The 26735-nt window shown below is 50.8% G+C and overlaps 2 protein-coding genes across 2 annotated transcripts in view; one reads left to right on the plus strand and one right to left on the minus strand.

Annotated features, from left to right (window-relative positions):
* The first annotated feature begins 3838 nt into the window (after nt 1-3838).
* LOC123761449 (high-affinity choline transporter 1-like) overlaps nt 3839-26735 on the plus strand; it is a 1078813-nt gene continuing 1055916 nt past the window's right edge. The window contains exon 1 of the mRNA XM_069313981.1: nt 3839-4309. The gene's annotated coding sequence lies outside the window, so the exon portion shown is untranslated. The remainder of the gene's footprint in view (nt 4310-26735) is intronic.
* LOC138357918 (uncharacterized) lies at nt 25532-26287 on the minus strand. The gene has a single exon (XM_069315097.1). It carries the CDS (start codon nt 26285-26287, stop codon nt 25532-25534), a length of 756 nt encoding a protein of 251 aa, XP_069171198.1.

A 26735-nucleotide genomic window follows, 5' to 3' on the forward strand; every position in this document is an offset into this window, starting at 1 on the left:
GTAATTAGAAACAGAGCAATGCAAAAGATAAACAGTGACCACAACACAGCAGTTGCAACATCAGGATCTGTGGGTTGGTACAAGAATTCAACCAACTACGAACCACTTAGATTGATGAAAGGGAACAGTGCAGCAACAGAAGTACACGTACATCGCATCAGGCTTGGATACTGTTATAAATAAATTGGTGGGCTTGCTATGAGGGAACTGGTTCTATTAAGGGGTAAGGGTAGTTAGAATAAAGATGTATCTATTTGGGGAGATCAGTAAGGCCCGGCCCCCATGGAAACTAGAAGTAGTGCTGACTACTTGGCTACACAACAAGGTCAGTCTAGGGAATGATCAAGATCTCCTACACAGGAAGAATGATACTCTTATAATTCATGTACTTATTTATTAACCCCTTAACAACCCCCCATATACACTCACACCAATAACAATAATAATAATAACTTTACCACACTACCTTACGTTAAAAGCCTTGGTCCACATAAGCAGGATACAAGGTTTTATACTGAGCACAAGCTAGGGTAAAGCTCTACTATTGAATAACTTGAGGTTAGAGTCAGCTTAGGGTAGGGGACCACGTGGTTCCACTGGGACCCCCTTTAGAATAACTAGTAATATAAACTCTAAACACACCTACTACACACAAAATATACTACTCTACACATAGAACATGAGTATGCCAGACATGCATAATAACTCAGGGGGTACTTATCTTGAACAAGACACAGAAATAAGGAAACGAAGAGGAAGGGTAGGAGGTTCCTGTCCACACCACGCCAGCTCAGAAAAAGATCGAGTCTCCCTCTCCTTTCCCCCAGCTCGCTGCTACCGGCAGACTGCTCAACTAATCGTACCGCAGGCCTATACCAAGTTTACTCAGGTTTACTTTACAAATGATTAGAGTATTAGTAAACATAGTTGGTGCCTATGTTATTATTTAATAATCAACCCCCAGCTCAGTCTTTAAATGCTCTTTGAGAAACAAGAATAGTCTTACGTCTGGCAGGGAAGATGCAAACAAAGACCCATCGAGTTGCGATTTACTACTCTAACATAGCTTATTTAGTTAAATTTTGACCTCTGGTTTCCACTGAAGAACCCAGGGTCATAACAGATACCATGTGCATGGGAAATAGGCTTACAGGTTCCGGAAGATGAGAGGAAATGTCAGCACTGTGGAGAAATGCCCGACAGACCACTGGAACATTATCTAACACAGTGCACAGTTACAAACCAATTAGGATTTCAACTTAGACCCAACAGAGCAGAAGAAGTTGTTAAACACATATGGCAAAATGTTACTGAAGCGACCATACGAGTCATAAATACTCATATTCCGCCCAAGTAAAACAGAAACAAGCAACACTTAGTGGGCCAGCCAGAGGCTTAGGGCCCATGCAGGAATATCCCTGTAAAAAAAAAAAGTATCACAAAAACACCACCTGGGCTACGATAAAGCGTCACAAAAACATCCCCTAGGGCTACGACGAAGCATCACAAAAGGCAAAATCGTTTCGTCGTTGAGGCCGTTTCCACTGCTCACACAGAATGGGTATGGCCTCCACCACCGCCCCACGGAACGGGTTTGGGCTCCACCACCACCCACGGGACGGGTTTGGGCTCCACCACCACCCACGGGACGGGTATGGGCTCCACCACCGCCCACGGGGACGGGTATGGGCACCACCACCGCCCACGGGACGGGTATGGGCTCCACCACCGCCCACAGGACGGGTATGGGCTCCACCACCGCCCCACGGAACGGGTATGGGCTCCACCACCGCCCAGGGGACGGGTATGGGCTCTACCACCGCCCACGGGACGGGTATGGGCTCCACCACCGCCCACGGGACGGGTATGGGCTCCACCACCACCCACGGGATGGGTATGGGCTCCACCACCGCCCACGGGACGAGTATGGGCTCCACCACCACCCACGGGACGGACATGTGCTCCACCATCACCCACGGGACGGGTATGGGCTCCACCACCACCCACGGGACGGGTATGGGCTCCACCACCGCCCACGGGACGGGTATGGGCTCCACCACCACCCACGGGACAGGTATGGGCTCCACCACCACCCACGGGACGGATATGGGCTCCACCACCGCCCACGGGACGAGAATGGGCTCCACCACCGCCCACGGGACGGGTATGGGCTCCACCACCACCCACGGGACGGATATGGGCTCCACCACCACCCACGGGACGAGTATGGGCTCCACCACCGCCCACGGGACGGGTATGGGCTCCACCACCACCCACGGGACAGGTATGGGCTCCACCACCACCCACGGGACGGATATGGGCTCCACCACCGCCCACGGGACGAGAATGGGCTCCACCACCGCCCACGGGACGGGTATGGGCTCCACCACCACCCACGGGACGGATATGGGCTCCACCACCACCCACGGGACGAGTATGGGCTCCACCACCGCCCACGGGACGGGTATGGGCTCCACCACCGCCCACGGGACGGGTATGGGCTCCACCACCGCCCACGGGACAGGTATGGGCTGCACCACCACCCACGGGACGGGTATGGGCTCCACCACCACCCACGGGATGGGTATGGGCTCCACCACCGCCCACGGGACGAGTATGGGCTCCACCACCACCCACGGGACGGATATGGGCTCCACCATCACCCACGGGACGGGTATGGGCTCCACCACCACCCACGGGACGGGTATGGGCTCCACCACCACCCACGGGACGGGTATGGGCTCCACCATCACCCACGGGACGGGTATGGGCTCCACCACCACCCACGGGATGGATATGGGCTCCACCACCACCCACGGGACGGGTATGGGCTCCACCGTCACCCACGGGACGGGTATAGGCTCCACCACCACCCACGGGATGGATATGGGCTCCACCACCACCCACGGGACGGATATGGGCTCCACCACCACCCACGGGACGGATATGGGCTCGACCACCACCCACGGGATGAGTATAGGGTGCATAATAAATGACTCCATCAATCCATGGGAGCAGCAAGTGGCCCGTCATGCCAGTACGGTGGTTGGCGGGTATGACTAACCATCCTGCGAGATGGGAACTTGTATTACCACTGCTACCTTATTCAATCTTGTGTTGTTGATATTCTCAAAATGCATCCGGAGTCTGCCAGTGCAGACTGCTTATCACATGTCTCTGTATGACTAACCATCCTGTGTGATGGGGATTTTTTAGCATCACCTAGTTAGCTTTATTTTTTTTTTTTTTTTTGACACACTACTCCACTTCATATAGTCTAGGGTAGCTGCACTAATGCAGATGTACCTAATGTATTAATAAAAAGAAAAATTGAAACCGGGTTGGCTGTTCTGCTGATCCACTGCTGCTGGGTTACTGCCATTTTCCTCATTATTGTATTCTGTATTTCCTGTATTTATTTATCTGCAAATATTACTCACTCCACATCTTTTCTGCAATCAAAATGAAATTAATAAAGTTAAACCAAGTTAAAAATAATTTTATTTGACTATTCTATTGAGTTAAACTGAAAATCTTCCATGTTTGTGTAATTTACGGTTGGAAACTAAAGTGAAGTCGAATCACAAAAAAGTAAATGTTGCCACAATGTTTGATGAACCTTTTATAGTTTAGTATATTTTAAACCTAAAACTTCCTCGATAAGTTGTTATCAGCAGTAAACTCATCCTTATGTTGGAAAAACTAGCATTAGAAACTAATATTAATGTAGGTGTGAGTTAGGATAGTAATAAGTGTGATTATCAGGTGGAACTGTTCGGTAAGCTAAACTTGAAGCGTTCAGCTTCCTGGAGAGCCAGTGGTCCGCCCAGGTCGGCTCAGTACCCGCGCTAGGGTGATCTCACTCGCACGTGTTGACGTCCTGGGTGTTGGTGACGTGTGTTGATCTTACTCGCGCCTGTTGACGTACTGTGTTGATCTCGCTCGCGCCTGTTGACGTACTGTGTGTTGACCTCGCTCGCGCCTGTTGACGTACTGTGTTGACCTCGCTCGCGCCTGTTGACGTACTGTGTTGATCTCGCTCGCGCCTGTTGACGTACTGTGTGTTGATCTCGCACGCGCCTGTTGACGTACTGTGTGTTCACCTCGCTCGCGCCTGTTGACGTACTGTGTGTTCACCTCGCTCGCGCATGTTCACATACTCGAATGTCTTGTCTTCTATCCATGAATTTAATTAAGTTTGGTGTACAAACTGAGATGTTGTAGATAGTGCTTGTACGATTTAACTGATATCACTACGCTTCTCAAGGCAAGAAGATTGACTGATCAAGAAGGAGCCCTTATTCTAAAGGTAAAGTCTCTTCTTAACTTTTGGGTAGATCTAGGAGTTAAAGTGTTAAGGTATGCCCTGGTGCGTCAAGGTATGCCCTGGTGCGTCAAGGTATGTCCTGGTGCATCAGGTTATGTCCTGGTGCATCAAGGTATGCCCTGGTGCATCAAGGTATGTTCTGGTATGTCCTGGTGCATCAAGATATGCCTTGGTGCATCAAGGTATGCCCTGGTGCATCAAGGTATGTCCTGATGCATCAAGGTATGCCCTGGTGCATCAAGGTATGTCCTGATGCATCAAGGTATGTCCTGATGCATCAAGGTATATCCTGATGCATCAAGGTATGTCCTGATGCATCAAGGTATGTCCTGGTGCATCAAGGTATGTCCTGGTGCATCAAGGTATGCCCTGGTACGTCAAGGTATGTCCTGGTGCATCAAGGTATGTCCTGGTGCATCAAGGTATGTCCTGGTGCATCAAGGTATGTCCTGGTGCACCAAGGTATGCCTTGGTGCATCAAGGTATGCCCTGGTGCATCAAGGTATGCCCTGGTGCATCAAGGTATGTTCTAGTATGTCAGGGTATGTCCTGGTGCATCAAGGTATGCCTTGGTTCATCAAGGTATGCCTTGGTGCATCAAGGTATGCCCTGGTGCATCAAGGTATGTCCTGATGCATCAAGGTATGCCCTGGTGCATCAAGGTATGCCCTGGTGCATCATGGTATGTCCTGGTGCATCAAGGTATGCCCTGGTGCATCAAGGTATGCCCTGGTGCATCATGGTATGTCCTGGTGCATCAAGGTATGTCCTGGTGCATCAAGGTATGTCCTGGTGCATCAAGGTATGTCCTGATGCATCAAGGTATATCCTGATGCATCAAGGTATGTCCTGATGCATCAAGGTATGTCCTGGTGCATCAAGGTATGTCCTGGTGCATCAAGGTATGCCCTGGTACGTCAAGGTATGTCCTGGTGCATCAAGGTATGTCCTGGTGCATCAAGGTATGTCCTGGTGCATCAAGGTATGTCCTGGTGCACCAAGGTATGCCTTGGTGCATCAAGGTATGCCCAGGTGCATCAAGGTATGCCCTGGTGCATCAAGGTATGTTCTAGTATGTCAGGGTATGTCCTGGTGCATCAAGGTATGCCTTGGTTCATCAAGGTATGCCTTGGTGCATCAAGGTATGCCCTGGTGCATCAAGGTATGTCCTGATGCATCAAGGTATGCCCTGGTGCATCAAGGTATGCCCTGGTGCATCAAGGTATGTCCTGGTGCATCAAGGTATGCCCTGGTGCATCAAGGTATGCCCTGGTGCATCAAGGTATGCCCTGGTGCATCAAGGTATGTTCTAGTATGTCAGGGTATGTCCTGGTGCATCAAGGTATGCCTTGGTTCATCAAGGTATGCCTTGGTGCATCAAGGTATGCCCTGGTGCATCAAGGTATGTCCTGATGCATCAAGGTATGCCCTGGTGCATCAAGGTATGCCCTGGTGCATCATGGTATGTCCTGGTGCATCAAGGTATGCCCTGGTGCATCAAGGTATGCCCTGGTGCATCATGGTATGTCCTGGTGCATCAAGGTATGTCCTGGTGCATCAAGGTATGTCCTGGTGCATCAAGGTATGTCCTGGTGCATCAAGGTATGTCCTGGTGCATCAAGGTATGCCCTGGTGCATCATAGTATGTCCTGGTGCATCAAGGTATGTCCTGGTGCATCAAGGTATGCCCTGGTGCATCAAGGTATGTCCTGGTGCATCAAGGTATGTCCTGGTGCATCAAGGTATGTCCTGGAGCATCAAGGTATGCCCTGGTGCATCATGGTATGTCCTGGTGCATCAAGGTATGTCCTGGTGCATCAAGGTATGCCCTGGTACGTCAAGGTATGTCCTGGTGCATCAAGGTATGTCCTGGTGCATCAAGGTATGTCCTGGTGCATCAAGGTATGTCCTGGTGCACCAAGGTATGCCTTGGTGCATCAAGGTATGCCCTGGTGCATCAAGGTATGCCCTGGTGCATCAAGGTATGTTCTAGTATGTCAGGGTATGTCCTGGTGCATCAAGGTATGCCTTGGTTCATCAAGGTATGCCTTGGTGCATCAAGGTATGCCCTGGTGCATCAAGGTATGTCCTGATGCATCAAGGTATGCCCTGGTGCATCAAGGTATGCCCTGGTGCATCATGGTATGTCCTGGTGCATCAAGGTATGCCCTGGTGCATCAAGGTATGCCCTGGTGCATCATGGTATGTCCTGGTGCATCAAGGTATGTCCTGGTGCATCAAGGTATGTCCTGGTGCATCAAGGTATGTCCTGATGCATCAAGGTATATCCTGATGCATCAAGGTATGTCCTGATGCATCAAGGTATGTCCTGGTGCATCAAGGTATGTCCTGGTGCATCAAGGTATGCCCTGGTACGTCAAGGTATGTTCTGGTGCATCAAGGTATGTCCTGGTGCATCAAGGTATGTCCTGGTGCATCAAGGTATGTCCTGGTGCACCAAGGTATGCCTTGGTGCATCAAGGTATGCCCTGGTGCATCAAGGTATGTTCTAGTATGTCAGGGTATGTCCTGGTGCATCAAGGTATGCCTTGGTTCATCAAGGTATGCCTTGGTGCATCAAGGTATGCCCTGGTGCATCAAGGTATGTCCTGATGCATCAAGGTATGCCCTAGTGCATCAAGGTATGCCCTGGTGCATCATGGTATGTCCTGGTGCATCAAGGTATGCCCTGGTGCATCAAGGTATGCCCTGGTGCATCATGGTATGTCCTGGTGCATCAAGGTATGTCCTGGTGCATCAAGGTATGTCCTGGTGCATCAAGGTATGTCCTGGTGCATCAAGGTATGTCCTGGTGCATCAAGGTATGCCCTGGTGCATCATGGTATGTCCTGGTGCATCAAGGTATGTCCTGGTGCATCAAGGTATGTCCTGGTGCATCAAGGTATGTCCTGGTGCATCAAGGTATGTCCTGGTGCATCAAGGTATGTCCTGGTGCATCAAGGTATGTCCTGGTGCATCAAGGTATGTCCTGGTGCATCAAAGTATGCCCTAGAAGATCAATATATATATATATATATATATATATATATATATATATATATATCAAGATATATAACTGAAAACTCACACCCCAGAAGTGACTCGAACCCATACTGCCAGGAGCAACGCAACTGGTATGTACAGGACGCCTTAATCCACTTGACCATCACGACCGGACAGAAGGAGGTGATAGCCGAAGCTATTTGAACCACCCTATATGAACGAAGCTATTTGAATATATATATATATATATATATATATATATATATATATATATATATATATATATATATATATATATATATATATATATATATATATATATATATATATGTCGTACCTAGTAGCCAGAACGCACTTCTCAGCCTACTATGCAAGGCCCATTTTGCATAATAAGCCAAGTTTTCATGAATTGTTTTTCGACTACCTAACCTACCTAACCTAACGTAACCTAACTTTTTCGGCTTTTTCGGCCACCGAGCTTGACGGGAAGAGTGGCTTGTTTCCACTGGCATTCGTTGAGGGAGAGGTTAACAACTTTTTCTAGCATGGTCTTCAGTAAGAGGTCATACTCTTCAAGCTTTCGGCTGTCGTAAGATGGGGCACACCTCAGAAAGTAGGTTAGCCTCGGAAGGGATAGGCATTTAGTGAGGAGATATAAAGCATCGTGGGCATCGATGTCACCTATTCTGTCTTCGATTCTCCTGAGGTCTGTGATTTTCTTATTTAGGATCTGAATGGTGTTAGATCCGAGGGGGGCTCCAAGGAGGGTGCTGTTCTCACACACACGAAACAGAAGGAAAAGGAGAAGTTGTTCAGCAAAAGTGGAGAGGACTGCAGCAGGAGCACAAGGCTACAAAATGACAGAGGACTGTCCCAAGGAGCATCACACTCCGGCAGCCGCCCACTAAGCCCCCCTCACGGCATCAACGAGCTGAACGGTGAGGTGGGTGTGGAGATAAAGAGATTGTTTGGTTTGCCGACTCTAGAACACTCAAACATATAATGGTCCACGTGAGAAGTATTCCATGTCTATATATAAACTGCACAATTCTAAAGATTGACCCTGAGCTTTGTTGATGGTGATTGCAAACCCCCAATCGAATTGGAAATTACAGTCTCCTAAATTGAAATGGCATATCTGTTGGAATCATAGGAATGCGAGAAATAAGGACATCTCCCTCTGAAAGGTGCTGTCAGATTGTTGCTTCTATGACGTCGCTGATTAATTTTTTTTACTACAAGGCGTGTGGCGTTGCAAAGTTTTGGTTGGTTGATATTTTGCAACAAGATAATTGGCAAGCCGATTTTCAATTGCCTTCCCACCAAACACACACCGAAACTACGACGTTGGTACAACGTTCGAACAAGTTTTAACACCTCCTAACCAGTTATAACAACCAATATAGCAAGTTGTAACAACGTTCTAATACGTCATAAACACGTTAAGCCAAGATGTAACAACTTTATTACAAGTTGTAACAAGCGGAAAATGGAGACAGTTTCGGTTTGTGTTTCCAGGGTTACGTGTGATGCTATCCCTGGCAGATCGAGTAAATTAAAAAATTCTGTTGGATAATTAACTGCATTATCTGCTTCCACAACAGTGTCGACGGACTTGTATGTGGCTGCCTCGCTTTGAATGATAGACTAAATAATATTGTTAAGGTAGTAGACGTTTTGTTCTTGGCCACAAGAACAGCTCGTTCACTCAGCCAATCGTAATTCTTATAATTGGTTTCAATATTGGGAAATACTTTTTCAACCAATTCTTCTTTTGACGTCACTAAATTGCAGAAGTTATGAGGCAATGAAATTCGTCCTGAGGTCAGATCAACCGGCCCATTTACATTCCCAATTTCTTGAAATTGATGTGAGAATATCTCAGCTGACGGATCGTTTTGCAGTAGCTACATAACTACACGCATATTTGTAGTTAATTTAAATGTCTTTACGTGGCGCCACAGAGTAGCGTATTTCAGGCAAGTAAGTAAGTAATTATCAAAAGAAGGCACCAAACCGGGAAGGCTATGTAGCACCATCAAATACGCAAAATAATCAGAGGGCGCTAAATATCACCAAGGATGCCAATACGAGAACAAAAACGCATAAGGCGAACGATATCAAAAGTATCCGAGTCACCAAGAATTCTATCGAGGGACAGGTGACCGCGAGGGGCGGTCGGAAAGCAAGACACACGCTCGTCCTGGAAGTCAGGACATTCAAGAAGGACATGCACGACCGTAAGAGGGACAATGCAACTAGGACAATAAGGAGCAGGGCGGCGCTCCATCAAGTGACCATGGGTTAAGCGAGTATGGCCAAGACGCAACCTCGCTAGAGCTGTTTCCCACCGCCGGTTACGGTGGAAGGAGGACGGCCACGAGGAAACACAACATTTAAGAGTACGTAGCTTGTTACCAGTAACAGACAACCAAGAAGCCTGCCAACGGGTAAGGACTGAGGAATGGATAACCGGGTAAAAGTCGGAATACAGAATGCCTTTACGAGAGATGGGACAAGAGCGGACAGCTTCCTTAGCGGCAGCATCCGCACGCTCATTTAAAGACACGCCAATATGGCTGGGAACCCAACAAAACTCAACCGACTTAAATTTACTGTGAACGAGAAACAGCCAATGCTGGATCTCGACAACTACCGGATGAACTGGATTAAAGCACCCGAGAGCCATGAGGGCACTACGAGAGTCAACAACAACCACAAAGGAAGACTGACAACGAGAAAGCAGGAGACGAAGAGCATAGAGAATAGCATAAAGTTCCGCTGTAAAGATGCTAGTCTCCGGAGGCAAGCGACACATATAAGTGCGATCAGGAAAAACAACAGAGTAGCCAACACCGTCCGCTGACTTAGACCCATCGGTGAAGACAGAAACGGAGCGGGAGTGAGAAGAAAAGTGCTCGAGGAAAAGGCGTTTTAGAACTGTAGGAGGGGTAAAAGCTTTAGTGATACGAGTCAAGGATGTACAAAACCGCGGAAGAGGGACCCTCCACGGGGGCAAAGAAGGAACAACACGAGGAGAAACATCAGAAATACGAACGGAAAGAGAATCCTGCAGGCGAGATAACCGGACAGAAAGAGGGAGGTGGTGAATAGGAACAGGAACCGCAGGAGGGGTAAAAGTTAAAGCACGACAGAGACGAGAGGAAGGATGTTGCAAGGACCGCGCAAGATAGCGAAGACAGTAGCGATCACGGCGGTCCTGGAGAGACAGGAAGCCAGTGTCAACATACAAGCTAAGGACGGGAGTCGAACGAAAGGCACCAGAACTGAGGCGCAACCCAGTATGGTGCAAAGCATCAAGACGGCGAAGAGTAGAAGGAGAAGCAGACGAGTAAGCAGGGCAACCATAATCGAGCTTAGACAGGACGAGAGAGGAATGTAAAGCAAGGAGAGTGCGCCTATCTGCCCCCCAAGAAGTATGGGACAAGACCCGAAGGAGGGTAAGGGACTTAGAGCACTCAACACGGAGGTAAGAGATATGGGGAGACCAAGACAAACGAGTGTCAAGGAATAACCCCAAAAGCTTCGCGGAATCTTTGTATTCAAGGGGATGACCATAAAGTGACAAAGAGGGACGAAGAACAACCCGTTTCCGCGTAAAAGTCATTGCACAAGTCTTAGAAGTAGAGAACTTGAAGCCATGACCTGTGGCCCAAGACGACACGGCATCAATCGCAAGTTGAAGCCGGCGTTGAAGGAGAGGCGAATCATCACCCTGACAACAAAGGGTAAGATCATCGACATAGAGAGCGGAGAAGACACCAGAAGGAAGAGAGGAAAGAAGACCATTGAGGGCAACCAGAAAAAGAGTAGTGCTCAGAACACTACCCTGGGGCACACCTTCGTATTGCTGAAAAGAGGGAGAGAGAGCGGTACCAAGGCGCACCCGAAAGGAACGACGAGAGAGGAAGCTGCGGAGAAAGAGAGGGAGATGACCACGAAGGCCAAAAGAATGAAGTTGAGATAGGATATGATAACGCCAAGTGGTGTCGTAAGCCTTTTCTAGGTCAAAAAGGACGGCAACAACTGAGGTCTTCGCAGCAAAAGCAGTACGTATATAGACCTCCAAGTTCACCAGGACATCTGTCGTGCTGCGGCACTTGCGGAAACCAAATTGAGAAGGGGAGAGGAGGTGATGGTGTTCCAGGAACCACATCAGACGAACGTTAACCATACGTTCAAAGAGTTTGCAGACACAACTTGTGAGAGCAATAGGGCGAAAGTCCTTAGGGGAAGTACCCAGAGACCCCGGTTTGCGAACAGGGAGGACAACGGCATCGAGCCAGTCCTCAGGGACTGACGACGACTCCCAGATCCGATTATACAGACTCAGTAAATACTGAGACGTGCTCGGAGGGAGATGGCGAAGCATCTCATAATGAATACCATCGGAGCCCGCCGCCGTAGAACCGCAGAGGGCCAGGGCAGAACGAAGTTCAGAGAGAGAGAAGGGATCATTATAGGGAAGCTGAAGATGAGTGCAGAAATCTAAAGGACGAGACTCAAGGACAGGTTTACGAAGAAGGAAAGATTGGGGAAGATGAAGACCAGAGCTAACAGAAGAAAAGTGGGAACCCAGTTCGGAAGCGACCTGCAACGGGTCCGCCACAAGAGTATCATGGAGGTGAAGGACCGGTGAAACATCGGGAACGAACTTACCCGCTATCTTGCGGATACGCTTCCAGATCTGGGCCAGAGGGGTTTCGGACGTAATTGTCGAGACATAAGATGCCCAACATTCACGTTTAGCCGTACGGATGGCCCTACGGGCCACCGCACTCGCTTTCCGAAAGAAAAGAAAAGAATCGGTCGTCTGCCTACGGCGGTGCTTCTTCCAGGCTGCACGCTTACAGCGGACAGCCCGAGCACAGTCCGCATTCCACCAGGGAACGCACTTCCGTGGACCCCGAGAGGAAGAGCGAGGAATAGAGCGGAGGGCAGCGTCGAAGACAGTGTCATGAAAAAGGAGGAGAGCGCGAGAGAGGGGCAGAAGGGAGAGGTCAGAGAGAGTAGCACTGAGGGAAAATAGGGTCCAGTCCGCCTTAGCAAACTGCCACCTAGGGAAAGAGAGGGAAGGGCGAAAAGAGAAAAAGGAAACAAGGATGGGGAAATGATCACTTCCATGGAGGTCATCAAGAACCTGCCACGTGAAATCTAGGTAAAGAGAAGAAGAGCAGAGAGAAAGATCAAGACAAGAAAGGGTGCGAGTTCGAGAGTCCAAATGAGTGGGCTCACCAGAATTCAGAAGAGACAGGGAAGAAGAGAGGAGAAACGGCTCAAGGAGGCGACCCCGGGTATTCGTCAGAACGTCACCCCAAAGAGAATGACGACAATTGAAGTCACCCAGCAGGAGCACAGGCTCCGGCAAGGAGTCTAGGAGGTGTTTCAAATCAGGAAGAGAGAGCGGGACACTCGGGGGGAGATAAATGGAACAAACTGTGTACCATTTCCCCACAAAGATACGAGCAGCAGAACAATGGAGAGGCGAAGGAAAAAGTAAAGGAACAAAGGGAACATCAGCCCGAATCAAGAGAGCAGAAGAATTAGAAGCCCCAGCAATGGCTGGGGGGGGGAGAGAAAGGAATAGCCACGAAAACGACCAGGACGAGCACCAAGCATCGGCTCCTGGAGACAGACACAAAGGGGCGAAAACCGCGAAACCAGAAGTTGGAGTTCGAGGAAATTGGCGTAATAACCTCGAACGTTCCATTGAAGAATGGACAACGACGAGAAGAGAAAGGACAAAAACAGAGAACAAGGAAGAAACAAAGGCGAAAGACCAACAGAGCACGTTAAAGAATATCAGGGTCGGGATCAGGGTCAGCAAAGTCAGGGTTAGGGGGCATGGGTAAACTGAGCAAAGACGGAGGGAAGGAAACGGGAGAACAGATCAGAGGTGGGCGGGCAGGGTCCGGAGGAGGAGGAGGAGGAGACAACGGAGAGGAGCAGTCAAGGACAGCAGCAGGAAGAGGGGGAGTAGAAAGAGAGGAGCGCACCCCAGCAAGAGCAGCAACCGAAAGGGAAGCAGGGGCCAAAGAAACCTCCATAGCAGGAACAGGGGGCGCAAGCACTGAAACGGGAGTGGAAGGAGCAACAGAGCCAGAAGGAGGAGCTGAGGAAGAAAGCGAAGCCTTCTTACCCGCCGGGGAAGAGGAAGGAGAGGAGCCAGGCTTACGCTTCTGACTTAAAGAGACCGGTGTCCCAGCAACTACGTACCAGGCAACGGATTCCAGTGTCTCAACAGGAGAAGCCGAACGAGAGCACACACGACGGCCGTTAGGCGAGCGATGGACATCCGCCCGCACCGACAGGCGGCGGGGAGAGCCGATAGATGGAGGAAGAGGATGGGAAGGAAGATCGGAGGGGGACGAGGAAGGAGACACAGAAGACACGACAGACCGGGTAGAAGGAAGGGGAACCCCAGACAGAGGACCAGGAGGAGGATCCTTCGGGAGAGAACCCAAAGGGACAGAGGAGGGGGCAGTGGGCGCATCAGGGTCCAAGGCCTGGAAACGGTTGTGAGTCTGAGGAAGGCGGGAAGGACGAGGAGAGGAAGAGCGCAACATGCGAGCATAAGAGATATTAGCATAAGGCGGGAGCCGGCGAACCTGGCGCCTCGCCTCAGGAAAAGATAAACGCTCCCGGTGCTTCAAGTTGAGGACGGCTGCCTCAAGCTTGTAATGGACACACGCACGGGAGAAGGTAGGATGGGCCTCACCGCAGTTGAGGCAACGAGCCTGGGGAGAAGCGCACTCCGACTTAGAGTGACCTTCGCCACCACACAAAGGACAGAGAGAGACAGTCCCGGAGCAGCGGAGGGCACCATGCCCAAACCTCCAGCACTTGTTGCAGAGCCGAGGAGAAGGAATGTACTCCTGGACAGAGCACCTGGCACCAGCAAGAATGACAGAGGGTGGAAGGGTCCTACCATCAAAGGTAATCTTCACAACCCGGAGGGGTTGACGGCGACTACCACGAGGGGGACGAGTAAACGTGTCCACCTGGAGAATAGAATGGCCCTGGGCAGCGAGGATATGTCGAATATCGTCGTGGCAGTCGCGTAGGTCCCGAACACCGGTCGCAACATGGGGCGGGAGCAAAATAGTGCCAACACTGGCATTCAACTGAACGTTCTTCGAGACCCGAACGGGGGTCTCGCCAAGGCAGGATAAGGCAGCCAAGCGGGAAGCAGCATCCTGAGAAGGAGCAGCAACGACACGCGTACCGAGACGAGTGGGGTTAAAAGTAATGGAGGCATCCACGGAATCAATGAGATGTCGATGAAGGGAGAAATCGTCAGGAGGCGCAGAATCAAGAGGGAGGAGATCAAAATATTTGGCCCACGAAGCGGGACCAAACAAGGCTTGATAGGTAGCAGAACTGGAAGGAATCGAGCGAGGGCGGCCGTGACGAGAACGGCGGTGAGAACCCCCAGAGAGAGAGGGGTTAAAAGGCGCAGTAGTTACAACTAGAGAAGGAGCCGCGCCAGGGGACGAGGTAGTCACCACTGGGGGCTCGGGGCTCGACCCAACCACAGAGGAGGGAGGGGAGCTAGGGGAAGGAGTCAGAGAGGCCAAAGGAGGAGCAAGGTCGGGGCCCAATGCAGCGGAGGCTACAGAGCCCAGTCTTCCAATACGGACCGACTCGGGGGCTTGGTCGCCCACCCCACGAGCCTGAAAAGGTAAGCCAGAAGCAGCCGAAACAGGGGTTATCATCTTGACGAAATTACGAATTCACTCACGAATGTGCCCCCACACCCACCATGGAGCCACAATTAGAGGCAGGACACCCAACAAGAAGCTATCGCCGATCTTGTCGGGGCCTCCTAGGGGTGCGTCGTGAGTATACGCCCCACAAACGCCACCTTAAGAAACCGACAGTCCGTCGAGATCGGGTTCAGTGACGAAGTGGGGATTGACAATAAAAGGTTCCCCTCGCTCTCGACGTCGGGTACTGCAGTTCTACGGGTGCAAGAGTATGCCTCCTCAAGCACCCGGGCGTCAAAGTAGAAGAAGTCCAAGGGAAGAACCAGAACGAGCAAAAGGTCGGCAGGAAACGGCAAGCAGATAGGAGAAGAGGGGGGAGAAAAACGAAACAGAAGGAAAAGGAAAAGATGCCCAGCAGAATTGGAGAGGACGGCAGCAGGAGCACAAGGCTAGAAAAGGACAGAGGACTGTCCCAAGGAGCATCACACTCCGGCAGCCGCCCACTAAGCCCCCAGACGGCGACAACGAGCTGAGCGGGGAGGGGGGTATTTCAGGCAAGCATTTTTTTTCGTCCGCTGGTGTCGATCGAGGAATTACAGGTAATGTTTGGTTGAAATCTCCTGCAAGCAATTTTAATGCGTTTCCAAATGATCTGATGTTTCGACTCACATCTTGCAATGATTGATTAAGAGCCTCGAACGATTTTTTGTGGGGCATTGTGCATTCATCCTAAACATTTCTTTAGTTTACATTTCTGCAATACTTTTCCCATGCCGGATGCATTGGAAATGTTGCACGTGGGATTTTCAATGAATTGCATGTGCAGTGGTGATTTCAAAGTCAAAGTAGCAGTTCTTCCACATGGTAGCAATGTCGCAGCAATTCTGGACGATGCAAGAGCTAAGGTATGCCATTTTGGGATCGAAATGCTGCCAGAATCAATCTAATTAGGAAGGTTTTACCAGTTCCTCCTGGTAAAACCCAGGAGGAACCTTTCTCCAAGCCCGTTATTGACAGTTTGAATTATTTGATTGTTAAAGCCTTTTCGCTCAAGCATTAGCCTAGGATTATTTGATTAAACATACGACAATAGGTCACCCGTGTTATAATTTTGTTCACGACGCAATTCTACATAAAACGAAGCAGCAGCAAATCGATTCGATGATGGCATTTCCAATTGATTGGTAACTTTGTTCGCGATTTCTAAGCACAAGTCTTCAATCATTATCAACGCTTCGTTGAAGATTGTTGCTGCAAAAACCATGTTCATATTTGAATTTTCATTGCGTTTTCGACGGATAATATCTTCAGCCATGTGCGATTTATAATAATCCCATAACTCTGTTGGAGATAACGGAGAGCCGGTGGTCAATATGATAGCAAACAATGCACGAATTTTATTTGGATGTGACATGTTGGACGCGTCATTATTGCATACACCCCAGTGCTGATCGTTCTCCAATAAATTCAGAGCTTGACATGCACCACAGAAAGTGGCATGTGTTACGACGTTGACAAATCTCAATTGCTGGAAACACGTTGGACCGGGCACATTTACCAACAGCATGCGAAAAAAGCAGCATTCATCCTGATTAGGATGCACGGTGTGCAGTCTGCCTATCGTAGTTTATTTGAATATGCGAAGTTGTCCGTCGACTCGCCCTCCTCGTTTGCGTCGTTCTAATGATTTTCTACTGGCATTCCATGTGTAATACGTAGGCACTCCTGGATACAGCATTGCTTTTGCAAACACGTCATTTTGACATAACGTGAAGAAAGCAGTTAACGTTGTAGCCGGTGCATTCATACCTGTTTGTTGCACATTTGCAGCTGTGATATAAACGTGTTGTCCATTTTCATGTTTTCAAAACAAAAACAAAAAATACTAAAGAAATATTTCATTTTTTTTTATTTTTTTTCATTTTTATTTTTACATGCAAGCATGCAAAGCAAAGACAATAAATACAATAAAACAACAAGTAAAAAATAACAAAACAAAACAAGAAACCGCCGGTCAGAAGGACCGACAGCCCAGTACAACAATTATCAAAACATGATAGGGGAACAAGGTAATTATGAGAAAGACACATCAAGACACAAAACAGAAAACAATTACAAACATACAAGCAAAGCAAACAAAACAATAAAACATAGTAACATCATAAAACATTATATCAGTATAGAGCAAAACAAACAAAATCACTGAAGGACTGACAAACAAAGTACATCAGTATGAACAACACGAAATACAACAAGAAAGCACAGCAATAGAACACACAGGGCAAAGTAACAACACAAAAGCAAATACAGGAATAAAAACACTCACCAGAACACTGGCCTCGCAACAAATAAGGGAGAGGCATGGACACATAATACATTAGGGCAAACAAAACACCATAGGGGCACACAACACAACATTTAGCAAAAAAACATAAAATCAGCTGACATATTTGCCCGGGAACAAGACCCGGGGGAACCGAACATTGAACGCCTCCCAACGCAGCCACCTCCAAGGGTCCGGACCACCCACCGGAGACGCCATTTCATCCGGAACCCTGGCAACAAACACCTGCAAACAGGGGACCCAGATGGTATCACTCCGGAGGCGAGTAACCGCCACTCTATCCCACATGCATGGAACCTGCCCACCATGAAAATTCTCCGGCCTTTCAGACAGCATGAACTCGGCAATCACAGCCCAGTGACCCGGCAGCATCTCAGACGCTGGCAACACATCCTTCAGGTCCCCAACGCGCATCCTCACAAGAAGGGGCCGGACAGAGGGCACTACCACCACAGGGGCACCAGCGGCCATGGGCACACCACCATGCGACTGCAGGGAACCAGGGCGGCGCGTATCGTATCATTTCTCAAAGTCACTACCAGGCCATGCCCAGCACCAGCATCCACACTATCCCTGGCAGTGGAAGGCACCACACCCCACTGTGGAGAGACCCCTGGCGGTGAAGGAACAGAAGGCACTCCTGAGACACGGGCACCAGCACCAGCAGGCACATGGACCTCCGCCACCACCAACCGCGGAGACATCGACGCATCCGAATCCAAGCCGTCAACACCCGAAGACTCACAGTCACTGAAGTCCCTAACATTGGCCCAGGCAGTAGATGAACGCCGGGAACGTTTGGGCTCCGGCCGGATATCGTCAGAGCCGGAAGCGGACCCAGAAACCCGAGCACCACCAGCCAGATGAACCGACGCCCGACGCAGAACGGCAGCAGCCTCCACCACAGGGGGAACCGGACCACACACAGCAGGAGGCACCGCAGCCACCCCAGCACTCGATACAGCCGGGACCCGAGGCGAGGACACAGGGCCAGGCGCAGCAGCCGAAGACGAGGGAGAAGACGGCGACGCCTCACAGTGATCACCAGGAAGACCCACAGGAGCAGCGGAGACAGAGACAGGAGCATGTAGCCCATCCGCCGGCACTACAAGACCCGGAGGAGGGTCCGCAACAACCGGAGGAACGTCGGGCGACACATGGGGAGCCGCATCTGCTAACTGGACGCTCACCTCCTCATTCCCAGAGACCACCTCCAGAGGGAGCGGCGGGAAATCCTCTTCCCGGAACAAGGCGCATCCCGAGGGTACGAATGTTCGTCATCACTCTCGTATATTTCCCAGAAGATAGCTTTTGCATCCTCACATTGACGACTGAGCCAAATCTCTGGAAGAAACGCCGGAGGAGGGACTCGGGAAACTCCATGGGGGCCCCATGGACACTCACATATGTCACGGCACCGCTCCGATCTGAAATGGCCACAGATCCAGTGCCATTCAGCAACTTCAAGGTACAAACCTCGTACCGCTGGAGAAAGTCACGGTACGCCGCCTCTCCCACAAACTTGATGATCACCCGGCGAGCAGTCATCAGCTCAACCCCGCAGATCTCCAAGACCGGGACATGGAGCACGTCACACATGACCTGCTCCACTAGAGGATATCCTGCACGGCAGGTAAACTCCAAACCCACGGAGTTTACCCTCACCACAGGGGAAAAATGACCGCTCATCGCTAAAGCGCCACGTCAATACCAGCTAGGGACAGCAGGAAGATTAGTGACACCCACACCCCCTGCCGACGAAAATGGCAAACACCCTAAACTACCAGAGGGGGCCAGGCGACACATCCTTACCCCATGGCAGCTCAGGTTGGACTCAATATTTCAATTCAAATGCAGATCAATCGACACAGCTCAATTTCACCACCAATTGCACTAAAAAAAAAATGAAAAAAGAAACAAATAAACTATAGGCACGAAATGAACGGTATGGGAAACAACACAGCTTAAATCCAACGTAATGTCACACAAAATAATGAAATCAAAATGAAAATAAATCAAAATCTATGAAAATTCAATTTATCAATGCAACTGGACGTAGGGTGGGGTGTCCAGTGCATGGCGGCAGCTGAACCAAGCACGGCGTAGCGGTGCGTGCAAGACGTTAACTAATATTTCTCCGGGAACTTGTATATCGGAAAGCGCAAGCAGTACGCTTCCCAAATCACCCACAAGTCATCGGGCAGCCGGTCACCAGGCGGTGCCCTTGGCTGAGACATCTTATCCGGCACCCTATAAACAAACTCCTTCACCCGCGACACTCAGACAGTGGACGAGCACCACGGGATTGGAAGCACCCGGGCATCCCGATAAAGGCCCAACACCGGAACCCCACAGGGCACGACCCCAGCAGTTGGGACAAGGCTTCCCCCAGACCGGGGCAATGAAGGAGGGAGAACCGCAGGGGATGCAGGCGCGGCATCGACTCCACCACAGGCACAGGAGCCGAGGCCTCTTGGTGCACATCTTTCCGCATCACCACGACGAGGTCCCGATCATCAGGGGTAACCCCCCACTGCGGAGATCCAACAGCAGGTGACGCAGGAAGAGGGGGGGGGGGGCACAGGTAGCAATTTCGGAGCCCCTCATAGCACCATCATCCACGGCGGGGGACGTCAGAGTAGCATACTCCCCCACCTCCTCCCAAGGCACACCACGAAGGGGAGACACGCTCCGAGCCCGCCGAGAACGTTTTGAGACAGGCCGCACCACACCACTCCCAGCAGGCCCCACTGCAGGCACAGCCACCATCTTTACATCCACACAAGTCACACCAGCACCGTCCGAAGAGTCCACAGAGGCCACATCACCCACACTGTCCACATCATCCAGGGAAACAGCCTCAGAGCACCGACACGCACGCTTCTGCAAAGGGACGGAAAGAGCAGACTACAGTCGCCAACACACACACAGGCACGGCAGGCACCGCGTCCCTGGAAGCCGGTATCAGATCCACAGGCGGGGGCGGGACATGAACCTCCACCCGGACATCCTGCACGATATTAAGCACAGGCGACGGCCCAACACCCACACACACACCGGCTCAACAACCCCAGGGGCCACAGCAGTCACCAGACGTGTCGCACAGGCCGTAGAACTCGCCTCAACAGGGGGAGCAGCAGACAGGCAATCAGGTGCCTCAGGCAAGGCACCCACTCTGTCCTCAGAACTGTCTGAATGCAACAGGGGCGGAAAATCCTCTGCACGAAAAACGTGCACCCTACCAGTTGCTCCCACGTCGCACGCTACAGCCAGATGACCCTCGTGACCACACCGATAACAGGTGCGCGGTTGACCCCGATACTGGCAGCGGAGTGTGTAACCCAACACGGACATCGACGACGGTACACTACACTTCAGCGACATCGTCAGGGTGCGGGAGTCGTCAAGCATACCAACACAGTGCCCGGCAAGGACCTTGTTCCAACGAACACTTAACACTGTCCCAAATCGTTCAAAACAGGAGGTCAAGAAGTCGTCCTGAAAGTCGAAGTGGGCACAATGCACCGCCACAGACGTCAAAGTGACACTAAGATTCACTACCTTAACAGAACCAGCAGTATCAGGGAGAGGGTAAACACGCCCCTCACACCGCTCGAAAAATGCCTGAAAGGCAGCCTGGAGGCGGAACTTGACCACAGCACGGTTGCCCTGAAGCAGCTGGATGCCCACCAGGTCCGACAGCTGCACATGAAGCACGTCCACCAGGGCGACACCAACCAACGAATGGTCACCGGCACCGTAAATGCCAGACCAGCTGACAATGTCCTCTTCACTGGAGGGCGAGAAGTCCCCATGGCTAAGTCAAACGTCACCCTGTCAGTGGCAAACCACCACCAGCAGGGCAAACCAGCAATCAGCCAACGTAAACACTAGCCAGGAGCGGAGAGACCTCAGGAACGTCCAACCCGGCCGGTGGTCACCATGCAACTCCGCGTTGCTTTTAGCCTCCCAAATGCAGTTCCAAGGAGGGTACACATTAGCGCAATTTCTCTTAATCTCTCTCAGTACCTTAACTGTGCTCTGTAAGTGTCATCACAAGCATTGCTCCGATGTCTTGTAGTATTTTCCTGATGCCTTGCTCATTTTTTTCATCCATACCAACTAACATCGACTAACCAGCTAGGTCCATGATGCAATGCAATGGTTTTAGTGACCCATTTAAGGGTCATTCTCCTTGAAAGATAATCAGCAGTAAGGTCCTCGGGAGGGACATGTAGAAATTGAAAGCCTTCAGAAATTTCTCTGATAGCTGTGACTCGGTTGTTTACATAGGGTGAAGGGTTGTTACCAGTTCTCACCCACTGTAACACGGCCTCCTTGTCTGACCATGTAACTATATTAGTAATATCTCTGGTTGACAAGCTTTGTTGACATGTCCTGTTAGCCTAGGGGCCGTAAACAGTGCTGTCACTCCATTTGTGGTTATGACCTCTTCTTTAACGGTGCGACTCTGGCTTTAGCTACAATTAATTATTGCTGAGTGACGCATTACACATCTGCACCGTTGGCTCTATAGTAGTAGCGTCGGCTACCATGTGTAAACTTACTTGAACACTTTCCTCGACTACTTGTGCTGGCAAGACTATTTTCACATAGGCTTCTTCGTCGGCTATCTTTACACGAAGAAAAGCTTAGTTTATGTCTGCTGTGTTGGCAAACTGACTTACTCTAAATTTTAACACAACATTGAGCAGTTGTTCAGAACTGGCATTAATAGAACTGGTTGCCAGTTGTCAAGCCACTGGTGCTGCACTTAAAGACCACTCTTAAAGGTGTAGTCAAGGCTTACAGTCTTAAAGTCTGGTAATTAGCAACATTAAGGAAAGTGATCACAGAGAGCCAGAGGAACATTAAGGAAAGTGGGAGTGGCAGCAGGTAGTGTGTCGGGGGAGTGGCAGCAGGTAGTGTGTCGGGGGAGAGGCAGCAGGTAGTGTGTCGGGGGAGTGGCAGCAGGTAGTGTGTCGGGGGAGTGGCAGCAGGTAGTGTGTCGGGGGAGAGGCAGCAGGTAGTGTGTCGGGGGAGTGGCAGCAGGTAGTGTGTCGGGGGAGTGGCAGCAGGTAGTGTGTCGGGGAGCGGGGTGTGGTGTAGGGGTACTGGGGGACGAGGTGACAAACTCCGTCACACGCCGGGACAGGATATAGAGCTGTTCCAAACATTTCATAAGTCTAACAGTTCACCACAATTACTTTGTTCTGACTTCCCTTGTAATACAGTATTTTCCAGCGTCAAGTAACAGCCAAACTGTGGAGCTACTGGCACGTGTTACTTGGGGCCACTGGCAGGTGTTACTTGGGGCAACTGGCAAGTGTTACTTGGGGCCACTGGCACGTGTTACTTGGGGCCACTGGCACGTGTTACTTGGGGCCACTGGCACGTGTTACTTGGGGCAACTGGCAAGTGTTACTTGGGGCCACTGGCACGTGTTACTTGGGGCCACTGGCACGTGTTACTTGGGGCCACTGGCAGGTGTTACTTGGGGCAACTGGCAAGTGTTACTTGGGGCCACTGGCACGTGTTACTTGGGGCCACTGGCACGTGTTACTTGGGGCCACTGGCACGTGTTACTTGGGGCGACTAGCAGGTGTTTCTTGGGACCACTGGCAGGTGTTACTTGGGACCACTGGCAGGTGTTACTTGGGGCCACTGGCAGGTGTTACTTGGGGCGACTGGCAGGTGTTACTTGGGGCCACTTGCCGCTGGTACCCTTGGGGCCACTGACAGGTGTTACTTGGGGCCACTTGCATGGTTTACTTGGGGCCACTAGCAGGTGTTACTTGGGGCCACTTGCAGGTGTTACTTGGGGCCACTGGCAGGTGTTACTTGGGGCCACTGGTAGGTGTTACTTCGGACCACTGGCAGGTGTTACTTGGGGCCACTGGCAGGTGTTACTTGGGGCGACTGGCAGGTGTTACTTGGGGCCACTGGCAGGTGTTACTTGGGGCCACTGGCAGGTGTTACTTGGGGCGTCTGGCAGGTGTTACTTGGGGCCACTTGCCGCAGGTACCCTTGGGGCCACTGGCAGGTGTTACTTGGGGCCACTTGCATGGTTTACTTGGGGCCACTGGCAGGTGTTACTTGGGGCCACTTGCAGGTGTTACTTGGGGCCACTGGCAGGTGTTACTTGGGGCCACTGGCAGGTGTTACTTGGGGCCACTGGCACGTGTTACTTGGGGCCACTGGCACGTGTTACTTGGGGCGTCTGGCAGGTGTTACTTGGGGCCACTGGCAGGTGTTACTTGTGCCCACTTGCAGGTGTTGCTTGGGGCCACTGGCAGGTGTTACTTGGGGCCACTGGCAGGTGTTACTTGGGGCCACTGGCAGGTGTTACTTGGGGCCACTGGCAGGTGTTACTTGGAGCCACTGGCAGGTGTTACTTGAGACCACTGGCAAGTGTTACTTGAGACCACTGGCAGGTGTTACTTGGGGCCACTGGCAGGTGTTACTCGAGACCACTGGCAGGTGTTACTTGGGTCCACTGGCAGGTGTTACTTGAGACCACTGGCAGGTGTTACTTGAGACCACTGGCAGGTGTTACTTGGGACCACTGGCAGGTGTTACTTGAGACCACTGGCAGGTGTTACTTGAGACCACTGGCAGGTGTTACTTGGGACCACTGAAACGTGTTGCTTATGGCCACTGGCAAGTGTTACTTAGGGCCGGAGTGTGATGACAAGAAGACTCGCCACTATACACAGGGGTGTTACGGTCCATTCTGGCGTCCAGCTGTGTTTAGTAACCTTTACCGCACCTGTTTACCGGCCCCACTCAGTGAGCATACGTATAGGTTGTAGGAAAACTTGCTTGGGGCCACTCAAGGAGCATAACTTGTACCCAGTTATGATGCAAACTTGCTTGTGGTAAAGTTTTCCGGGAATGAGGCGCCGCTGTCCTAGCTGAGGTGCGGGGCCGGGTATCCCAAAAGTTATTTGCGGTCAGAATATTTTCCACAAATTTAAGTTTCCCCCACTCATGTATACACCTGTATACCCCTGTACACTCCTGTACATCCCTGTACAATCCTGCAAACACCTGTACACTCCTGTACACTCCTGTACACTCCTGTGCACCCCTGTATACTCCTGTACACCCCTGTACACGCCTGTACACCCCTATACACTTCTGTACATTCCTGTACACCCCTGTACACCCTTGTACATTCCTGTTCCAGCACACTCTTGTACACTCCTGCACACTCCTGTTCACTCCTGCACACTCCTGTACACTCCTGCACATTCTTGTACACTCCTGCACACTCCTGTTCACTCCTGCACACTCCTGTACACTCCTGCTCACTCTTGTACACTCCTGTACACTCCTGCACACTCTTGTACACTCCTGCTCACTCTTGTACACTCTTGCACACTCCTGTACACTCCTGCACACTCCTGTACACTCCTGCACACTCCTGCACACTCCCGTACACTCTTGTACACTCCTGTACACTCCTGTACACTCCTGCACACTCCTGTTCACTCCTGCACACTCCTGTTCACTCCTGCACACTCCTGTACACTCCTGCATACTCCTGTACACTCCTGCACACTCTTGTACACTCTTGCACACTCTTGCACACTCCTGCACACTCCTGCAACCTCTTGTACACTCCTGCATACTCCTGTACACTCCTGCACACTCTTGCACACTCTTGTACTTTCCTGTACATTCCTGTACACTCCTGTACACTCCTGCTCACTCTTGTACACTCTTGTACACTCCTGCACACTCCTGTACACTCCTGCACACTCCTGTTCACTCCTGCACACTCCTGTACACTCCTGCTCACTCTTGTACACTCGTGTACACTCCTGTACACTCCTGCACACTCCTGTTCACTCCTGCACACTCCTGTACACTCCTGCACACTCCTGCACACTCCTGAACACTCCTGAACACTCTTGCACACTCCTGTTCACTCCTGCTCACTCCTGTACACTCCTGTACACTCCTATACACTCCTGTACACTCCTGCACACTCTTGTACACTCCTGCACACTCCTGCACACTCCTGTACACTCCTGCACACTCCTGTACACTAATGCACACTCCTGTACACTCCAGGACACTCTTGTACAATCTTGTATACTCCTGTACACTCTTGTGCACTCCTGCTCACACTTGTACACTCCTGCACACTCCTGCACACTCCTGCACACTCCTGTACACTCCTGCACACTCCTGTACACTAATACACACTCCTGTACACACCTGCACACTCCCGTTCACTCCTGCACACTCCTGCAAACTCTTGTACACTCCTGCACACTCCTTCTCACTCGTGTACACTCCTGCACACTCTTGTACACTCCTGCACACTCTTGTACCCTCCTGTTCACTCCTGCACACTCTTGTACCCTCCTGTTCACTCCTGCACACTCTTGTACCCTCCTGTTCACTCCTGCACACTCTTGTACCCTCCTGTTCACTCCTGTACACTCCAGCACACTCTTGTACAATCTTGTATACTCCTGTACACTCTTGTATACTCCTGCACTTTTGTACACTCCTGCACACTCTTGTACACTTTTGCACACTCCTGCACACTCTTGTACACTCCTGTACACTCCTGCACACTCCAGTACACTCTTGTACACTCCTGCTCACTCCTGCACACTCCTGCACACTCCTGTTCACTCCTGCACACTCTTGTACACTCTTGTACACTCCTGCACACTCTTGTACACTCCTGCACACTCCTGCACACTTCTGTACACTCCTGCACACTCCTGTACATTCCTGCACACTCCTGCACACTCTTGTACACTCTTGTACACTCCTGTACACTCCAGTACACTCCTGTACACTCCTGTACACTCCTGTACACTCTTGTACCCTCCTGTACACTCCTGTACACTCTTGTACACTCATGCACACTCCTGTACACTCTTGTACACTCCTGTACATTCCTGTACACTCTTGTACCCTCCTGTACACTCCTTTACACTCTTGTACCCTCCTGTACACTCCTTTACACTCTTGTACCCTCCTGTACACTCCTTTACACTCCTGTACACTCATGCACACTTGTACACTCCTTTACACTCCTGTACACTCTTGTACACTCCGGTACACTCCTGTACACTCCCGTACACTCCTGTTCACTCCTGTACACTCCTGCACACTCCTGTTCACTCCTGCACACTCCTGTTCACTCCTGCACACTCCTGCACACTCCTGCACACTCCTGTACACTCCTGTACACTCCTGCATACTCCTGTACACTCCTGCACACTCTTGTACACTCTTGCACACTCTTGCACACTCCTGCACACTCCTGCACACTCCTGCAACCTCTTGTACACTCCTGCATACTCCT

Source organism: Procambarus clarkii, chromosome 7 (genome assembly GCF_040958095.1).
Source record: "Procambarus clarkii isolate CNS0578487 chromosome 7, FALCON_Pclarkii_2.0, whole genome shotgun sequence".
In the NCBI taxonomy this organism is placed as follows: Eukaryota; Metazoa; Arthropoda; class Malacostraca; order Decapoda; family Cambaridae; genus Procambarus; species Procambarus clarkii.

Excerpts from the sequence above, each read along its gene's own strand:
- LOC138357918 (XM_069315097.1), bottom strand. The coding sequence starts at position 26,287 with ATGAGTGTACAAGAGTGTACAGGAGTGTACAGGAGGGTACAAGAGTGT.